The sequence below is a fragment of the Rhea americana genome, unplaced genomic scaffold (assembly GCF_003343005.1).
Source record: "Rhea americana isolate MKP2758 unplaced genomic scaffold, rheAme1 scaffold_0, whole genome shotgun sequence".
Taxonomy (NCBI): domain Eukaryota; kingdom Metazoa; phylum Chordata; class Aves; order Rheiformes; family Rheidae; genus Rhea; species Rhea americana.
Genome location: NW_028185037.1, coordinates 3,669,866 through 3,678,929, shown reverse-complemented (window position 1 = coordinate 3,678,929; position 9,064 = coordinate 3,669,866). Strand labels below are relative to the sequence as shown.

The following is a 9,064-nucleotide window of genomic DNA, read 5'->3' as shown; positions in this document are numbered from 1 at the left end:
ATCTAACTTGTCTAAAAACTGGGAAAGATTTTATGAAGTTATACAATCTGAGCTGCAGTACAGCACTCAGAGAACTTCCTCCTCCGTGATTTATGGATGGCATAATATATGTTCCTAGTAACAAAAAGCATAACAAAAATCTTTGTCACTTTGACAGGAAGGTAAATTTGATCAAATTTTCTTAAGTTAAAGGCGAAAATAAAACTAACCCTCTTCAGCAAACCTTCCCCGCCAAGCAAATCAACCTGGAGTGACTATCTCTGGAGRAACACTCAGTATATTAATTGCTGCTTCTCAATAGGGTCTCCTGTAACGTCAATGAGCAGAGGAGGGAGAAGCTAAACCTTTGCTAACATCCACTGGGAGAGGAGATCAAAGTAAGACCTAGCAATTACCAGCAGGAAATGAAAAGATCAGTTGCATGGTTTTCAGAAGGAGTAAAGACAGATTTTCCAGGGACCTCACCACAGTCACTAATGCCTGTGAAGCTGCAGGTATATACGTTTTATTATACGTTAATTTGGTGACGGGAGGAGAACCTTTCACTGGTACAGCAGGACAGCTGTAACAATTTTTAASAGAGAGATAAAGGAAGCACTTTGTTAAACTAGAGTGTATACCTTGTTCCAAAACAGCAAACACAGGGTGACTCTGAGAACTCCTAACCAAGAAAAGCAGAGGATCAGGATATATTTTTACTGATTCTCAGCATGATGGAAYTGCTTGTAACGACTTTAGTGGGCAGTGATGCTTCTAACAGTTCTTCAAGACCACTTTTGYATTTTGTTACTGGTGCTAGTTCTATTTGTAAATTACCTACTCAAACTCAATATCCATCTTTTTCAACTGTAAAAAATGCTACACAGGCAAACATAAACTTTCCTGCATAAAAAGCCAAGCTTTTTATTTTTCAAAATTATTTAGTAGCAGTTAGAAGTATCTCTAGCAAAGATGCAAAAAAATAGAAATTGTAAATAAATAATCAYCTTCATTGACTGTTTTGGATAGTTCAATAGGAAGAGCAAAGCAGAAAGCAAAATGTGGGAAGCAGGAAAACAATCAGGAAATGTGTTTTTGCTTTTCTCCACTGTAATTAGATGCCAAAACAGCATATTTTCATACAAATGTTGATATTTGCACCTTACTGTACAGGTACTTCTGTGTTACTCTTAATGCTCTGCACTTTACATTAACTGAAATGCAGTGTAGCAACTTGGGAGAATACACCAGCATGTCCATCTTCTTCTAGAACCCCTAGTTTAACTGACACAGAAATTAACATTACCACTGGAAATGCATTTACTGAAATCCAATTCCTATTTTTGTTATTATGTTGCATAACAGCTGCCAATTGCTTTTGGGTGTTGAAACCTTAATTCTATAATTTGTTCTTACACTGTCCAAATAAGCTACTTAGCAGWATACCAGAATGAGACTGTACACAAACTGATTTAATGTTTGTGGTTAAATAAAATACAGAAAAAGGTAGCAGTGAAGTTATGACTTCCAACATCTCATCATAACAAAATTCACTAGTAAATTCACTACATCTGAATCCACTGATAAATATAGCAATAAAAGACAACTAGTCAGCAGTTCAGAGCACCATAGTTCAGGAGGCCTGACCTCAACCTACTATTCTGCCTTCCTGTTGCTCACAGTCTTACTCATTCTTCTCTGTTTTGTTTTCCCATTCCATTGGGACCATAACATTTCCTGAGGTCCTGGAGGCAGCATTCCTCTTCTACAGCAGACCCATATGATTACTGAAACAAAATAATTCTGAGTTCAAAACCATAATTTTCAGCCTGAACCATCTGATTTTGCAAAGCAGCAACAAGATGTAAAGAGGAAATCACATTAAATGTGTAGGAAGCCTAACTGACACATTTGCTTGTTTTTCTTTTTCTTGCTTCATATTGGAGACTGTTTCCTTGATGTGTATTCACAGCACATTCACACAGCCATTTAGAAAATTGGTAATATTAAAAAGATGGGGTCCTTTGGCTGTAAACAGGTAAGAGATGACTTTTACTTTCAATCATTATTTGCCTAGATTAAGGATAGCAGAGTAGGTACTAGTCATCAATCTGTATCCATTTTCCACATTATATTTTGTTTCTAAGTTACCATTTCAGTTTTAGATGATTASAATTTATAGGTAATTTCCTGAATAAGAAATCTGATCATGAAAGACTGCCCTGACTGGAAAATTAACTTTCACCTGATAGAGAACATTACACCAATTTCTAAGAATACAGAAGTCAGCTTATAAAAATGAGAAAAAAGCTGTTCATCTACTATTTGTTTAAGATGCTTTCATTTAAGCTGGACTTCTGCCAATATCAGCTGGATGACCGAAGGACTGATAATGTTTTATTAGGAGAAAAAAAAAGTGTTTAGAATACCTTGTTATAGAAGAGATGAATATTGCCATGTTATCTATTTATCTCAGGAATATGCTCTTAATATTCATCATTTCATCATAATTACACATGGCTTACAAGGAGCACAGCTGTAAGATATGCTGAGCATCCTTCATCTCATTAATTAAAATGCTCAGCAGCTTCTCAAAATAGAAATATTTGTCCAAAAGAAGCATCAAAGTTGGTCCCTGTGCCCAGGTATCTTCAATGTCAACTCACTGTTGGGACACCAAGGGCTCAACAAGCACAGTGCTGCTTTCTGAAGCCAAAGAACAACCATGAATACTTTCATTTTCTTCCCACTCGGAACCAGAAATACTGTAACAGACTTTTGCTTAAGAATCTGCTATATTCACTTTGKAGGTACCTGTCATAAATGTAGTCACTACATAACACGCTCATCTGCCACAGTCTTTTCTAGCAACCTCAAAGGATGACTACTTTGTAAAAAATGTCTTTTGTASTAATGTATTTAGAATTATGTTATTTACAACTAAGCATTCATTCACCAAAACAAAAACTCATATTGGTCCAAGTTCTTTTGCTTTACTACCAGAGAATGTAAACTCCAAAAGTTGTAAACAAAATGTAGTGAACACTTTGTTCATGACACGTCATGAACAAATTACCAAAATGTGTTGTCTCCTCAGGTGTCAGTTTTTCTCCCTTGCAGTGACTGATGGTTCCCAGTGTTATTACAGAAACAGATTGATCTTTTTAATGAGCTAGTTTAATAGACTMCAAAATCTCACCGTGGCTGCTCATCCGTGTCAGACCATATGCACCAAGAAAACATTCACTAAAACATGAAGCTCTGCTGTCAGATTGCTCTATAAAACCTCACATACAGTAAATTTGGATATGCAGATAAATAACTAGAAATAAAAAGTGCATATGCAAACAAGGTTCTGAAAATATAAGCAGAAAAAAATATTGTATGTGGATGTATTTTCTTTAACAAAAATCAAGAGATGCATGTGTTTACGTACAACACACACCTTCTACTCTGAGGGCTAATCCCTTACAATATTTTACCTCTGCTGGAATCAACAATGCGTATTTATCTGTTCTTAAAAGAAAAATATAAATATGGAAGAACGTGTGTACATACTTCTAACATCATTGTATGCATAGCTAATATATGTTTATATAAAAATATACATATTATATAAGGAGACATGCCCCACGGGAAGTGAAAAAGACAATGCAATTTACTTTAGTGASAGACATTTTTCTTAACAAAATTGTTGCAATTGCACTTAGTTCTCCTGGAAAGATGTTGCCTTTCGTCATGKTTTTTTTCATATTTTAGCAACAGAGTAGTATCAGCCCCTCCCGCTAAAGAATGCCTAATACCTTCTATTATATTTTTATTAGAGTATTTGAAAACTACTCAGAGATCTAAATAAAGGGTACATATTTCCCCAAACGTTTCCTCCTGCCTCTCTATAAACACTAAAAATAATTAATACCTTAATGAGCATTAAGCAAGGCAARTACTTGATTTCAATGCTAACTTGGCCTAGGCATTCTCTGGGTCTGAGAACAGGTTTTTTTTGTGGCTAATTTACTTATACTATCCCAATTAAAAAGCATGCAAACTCCCATTCAGTTCACTTCAGAGTATTTACAACAGGTTCCAGTTCATTTTATTGAATCTGTAGTACAAATATTTTTGGGTACACACTGTACCTGATTCAGCCAAACCTGCAGTTTTTCTTTTTCTAAGTAACTTTGATCGTAGTTAACTTAGCCACAACCAACCAAAAATGGAGTCACTTGATAGTCACTTGATACTCCAAAAATCACTTTTTAAGCTTAAGGAACCATTCCAATAGGGAAATTAGGCAGTCTTTTAAGGTCATTWTTGACAGCAATCAAAAAATCTCAGGGTTGAAAAAAGGATGTGTGTTTTTGAAATGCCACTTTTAAAGAATTATGGAATCTAATTTCAAGTAAGCAGTCTACTAAAACTACTACTAATTTTCATAGGCACCTTGAAGTTTATATAGGTAGTGTGTTTCCACCAGCAAAACATGCCAGTCCTGCCACCTGATGTGCTCAGAGCACACGCAGCTTCGCTAGGCTGAGTCTCAGTACTTCTCTCATGGTTCAGCCACTTGCAAGTCAAAAATTAAGTCTGTCTACTTAAGTTGCCTTCTAGGCCTCATGTGGAAGGTGTGTTTCAATCTTATTTAAAGCATTGGCAACACCAAACTAGGATCATCCCAAATCTCGGATCAGCTAGCAGATTAATGCAAAGCTCAGATGAGCCAGCAGAGGCGGGCACAGCGAGCCTGGCGCTCACCCAGAGCAGCCGGCAGAGCAAGATATTTTGGATTACAGCCTCTCCACAAACCGGGACTGTCAAACTCATCAGCGGTCTCATCTCCAAGGACAGATGAGACCCTCACCCACAAAACTCTAGGTTAAACTGTCTACCCTTAACCCTAAAGTTGTATTACTAAACTGAAAGGAATTCGAGACTCCCTGACCTGGAAGGGACATAAGAGAGACCTTAATTTCACAGCAAAAGGCACTTTAATTAAGGCTATCGGGGAGGCATGTCCCTCCTCAATATTCTCTGTCAACCCAGACCTCACAGACTTAGGAGATAATTCAGTGTATGTCTATCTATTTGTAGGAAACACATCACTCTACTTCTGACACCGGACTTCACTATGCTGATATTAAGTTAACTCACAAGATTTTAAGAGGTCTTTTTTTCCACACAGTGTATAGATGTTTTGGCACACTAGTCTGCAACAGTTGAGGATGAGCAGCCCAACTGCTCCATGCAGCTGAATTTCAGCTTTGGAGTGTCTTTTTTTTTCCAAGGAATAACAAACTACATGGAGGATTTCTAAAAATTAGCCATCTTTCTTCAACTCTACAATCAGGTGAAACATGACCTAAAACAAGTTCATTTCAAATACTTTTATGTTTTCTTCTATCTAATGTCTATGTTTCTTTAATTTTTACTGTTCGCTTCAGGCTATGAGTAGCTTTAAATATTACTACACAGACATTTTCAAGACACAGCACATCTATATCATGAATCTCTCATGCTCATATCAGACTTTGCACATCTTGATCTTTTTCCTTGGAATGATAACCAGGGCACTTGCCTGGTTACCCTATGCATGCTGGTACTGGCATTTGTTAGAACAGCATTACGAAAGCTTTCCATACTGTATCACCTGTGACAAACAAAACTAAGAATAATCCAGTATTTGGGACTCCCAAAGATAATATTTACATGTCAACTGAATTTCTAAGACTATTGCGGGAAGGCAGTTGAAACTAAATAACCACAAGAGTCATTTTCTTGTAATACTAAACACAGAAATTTATTCAAATAAGAAAAAGATAAAAATGTTCCAGCTCCCTAAAGCTAGTGCAACTCGAACACATGTGCTCACTTGCTCTCTTGTTTTTACATAGAATCTTCCTCAGCTCAGCAATACAACTGACTTTAGTGAAATCTTCTCCTGTTTGGAAGAAATGTTAAACATATTCTTACCTACTATGTAAAACATGGCAGACCAGAACTAGGAATTAAAGCCATGAATGCATTCTGGAGCTTGCCTTGTGCTTCCCAGTATGACTGCCTATCTACTTTTCCCACTGCTTAATATTTACTGCAGCAAAACTCTCAATACAAAGGATTTACTTTTGGAACTGGAACGACCTCCTCCTCACTTTCAGCTGCACAGAAACGCTGTGCACCAAATAGCTACTACAGCACTGATTGTTCTGTATTATTTCTATTGAGGTATGGCTACATGGAGTCCTCAGGCTTGTCATGTACAAGCATGGGATTCTGCTGCCTGGGATCAGTGTGCACATATACACAAACATGCAGACATAACCACGCACTAATTCGTATGTCCGTACATACATGCAGACATACACATTCATAATTTCACCATTGCAAAAGTGTAACGAGATCTGAATCCAGGTCAAAGCAGCACAACTGCCCCCCCACACACACACGCTTCTGCCTTGCTGGCCAGCATCAGCACATCTGACCTCCAGCCCACCAGCCACTTCCAACCACGGTGCGAAAGGTGCAGCCGTTCTCACCTGTCTGGAGTTCGCCTCTTCCCGTTTTCGTTCACATCGAGAAGCAGCTCTGAGGAGTCAACAGGTGAGGTGGTGCTGGCATCCAGAAGCAGCTGTTCATGCTGAGCGAGGTACTGGGCTGGGTTCTGCTTGGCTAGCCTTGCACAGTGCAGCAGCTCCCGCTGGAGCAGGGGCAGATTGGCCTGCAAGAGCATTTCGCACATTAAGGGAGCAGCTGAATGGCTTGCCAGCACTTTCGACAGAGACAAAGCAGAAAAATTAGAAATCAATGAAAAGCTCACTCTGGGATGAACCTGTTTCACTCGTTCTGAATTACGGCTATTGTAACTGGCTGCGTACAAGTGACAGCCKCATTACAGGGTCAGGTCATGGCTGTGGTGAGTATGCATGAAAGAATGGGAATTTATTTCTGAAAATGGAAAGCAAAACTGCAAGTGCTACAAGRAAACCAAGTCTGAGCTCCATATCTCTAAAAGGGGGAAAGAGCATGGCCCTAGTTTACCTCTTCTCTCTTATTATCCCAAACCTGCATTCTTGTGGAGCAGCAGTTCTTCACAAGCAGTAAAGCTTCTTAAATATTCATTTCCCATTCTGACTGTAGTTAATACTAAAAAATCTGTAGAAGCCTTAGGTTCTGTGACTTTATGTTGCCTTTATGTTCTTGAGGAGAAGGGGATGGCTCTCAGTGTACTCATAATGCGTGCAGTTACACATGAAGACAAGGATTACAATAAAATCTCATGTTCCAGAGCTTCAGCTAATCACCTGGAGGACTAAGTTCCTTCTCCTAGCCAAATGTAGCCTAAAGTATTTTTAGCCTTCCTGTCAAGACTTCAGAGAACTTGGTCACAGGCTGGATTGCACCAGTAGTCAGATGTAGTACTGGAAATACTTATCGATCCCTACGTGGTGCATTTTGTGCCCACACTGGGGTCATGCTTAGTCGTATTTCTTGTCAGATTTGGGACTGGAGTGGAACTGTACCTCCTTCCTCCCAGAGAAGACAGTCAAACACCTTGGGAAATTGCTTCCTTTCTTTGCAGCACATGAACATATTGATGCTAGGAGAGTCCAGGCATTCCTCACCTACTTATTTGTGCCACAGGGTGATGGGTYTGGACCTCTCTTGGTCTACGTCTTGTGCACAATGATTTGTTGTCTAGGGATTTTCAGGTATTGGATTAAATTTCGTGACCCTTGGTAACTGCAGATAAAACAAAGGGTCTAGTGGTTCCYTTTCATCTTAAAATGATTTTTTTTTTTAGGGAAAARTATCCTTTCTTCTTTTAAACAGGAAAATATTCCTTAGTCAAAAATTCCTGACTTTATAAAGAAACTAACTTACAARGAACTGAACACAAAAAGCAAATGTTCTGGGAAGTTGTGAGCACAGGATCTTGGGAAATTACTTTGCTAGTAGCATAACAACAGCAAAAGCTCAAGGCACTTGTTGCTACGTTGTAAGTGAAGGGAAGACCTACTGTGCAATAAAACAGCTGGAAGAATATCAGTACTTGTGAAGCTTTTAAAAACAACAACAACAACAACCCCTAGCTTTTGCTATTACTTACTCATCTTACAATGAGCAAAAACACCATTCTGGAACATGAAGTCTTCTCAGACCTCTACAGAACCTAAAGAAGTACCCCAAAAATTCTTATTTGGCTATTAAGTCGTCTATCTCTCACTTGGTTTTGTATCACATATCACTGATATGATCGCTGATATATCAGCTATATCACATAGCAAGGGCTGTTTTTTGTATAGTGCTTTTCACCTTTTTTTTTTTTTTAAAAAAAAAGGCTTAGATACAGAATCAAAGTCAAGATACGGAGCTATCTATACTGCCCACCTCATGTGACAAAAAGTAAYCACAGAAGTTTACACAGAAATAAAAATCTAGAGGAAATATCAGTATCAAAACCAGGATTTCAATAGTAGTGCATACATGGAAGATGAAAATATCTCATCATGAGACAGAAGTGCGGTGAAATCCCCATTTTGCCTACGGGAAGACAAGGAAAACATGTTTGAGCACCTTGTGCACTGCCACAAACAAAAGGAATCCGTGTCAGATATGAGCACTCTTGGCTCCTGGAGTTAACCAAATTTTTAAGTGGCACTCCAAAAACTGAACTTAAATAGTTTTCCTTTTCCTAAAGAAATGTTCATTCTTGCTCATTAGCCATAAACACGCAGATTTGCAACTAAATGTACCCTTTATATTAAATGTTTTAAGCATGTTTTCTCTGCACAGAATAGTTATATATTTATGACATTTAATGTATTTATTAAGCATAACCTACTCCAGTCTTAATTTTTTTTTATAAGTTATTATAGAAAACTATGATATGCCTTCTAATTTAAAGGGGCATTTTGGTTTATAACTGTCATGAAGTAATCTTTGGATGAAAATTTAAAACTCAATTTAAAGTCAAGAAAAACAGGATTTGAGAAGTTTTAATTCAACGCAAYTACATTAAATCTCCTCAAGTATAAAAAAGTTCATCAAGCCACATACCAACAACTAATTGATTTACTGAAATAAAAAA

At 37.8% G+C, this 9,064-nt stretch overlaps 1 protein-coding gene across 4 annotated transcripts in view; it reads right to left on the bottom strand.

Annotated features, from left to right (window-relative positions):
- RUNX1T1 (RUNX1 partner transcriptional co-repressor 1) overlaps positions 1–9,064 on the bottom strand; it is a 114,825-nt gene that overhangs the window by 31,637 nt on the left and 74,124 nt on the right. For all 4 annotated transcript variants that reach the window (XM_085307020.1, XM_085307106.1, XM_085307182.1 and 1 more), the window contains one exon: positions 6,513–6,694. In XM_085307020.1, the coding sequence (XP_085163146.1) occupies positions 6,513–6,694 (182 nt within the window). The remainder of the gene's footprint in view (positions 1–6,512; positions 6,695–9,064) is intronic.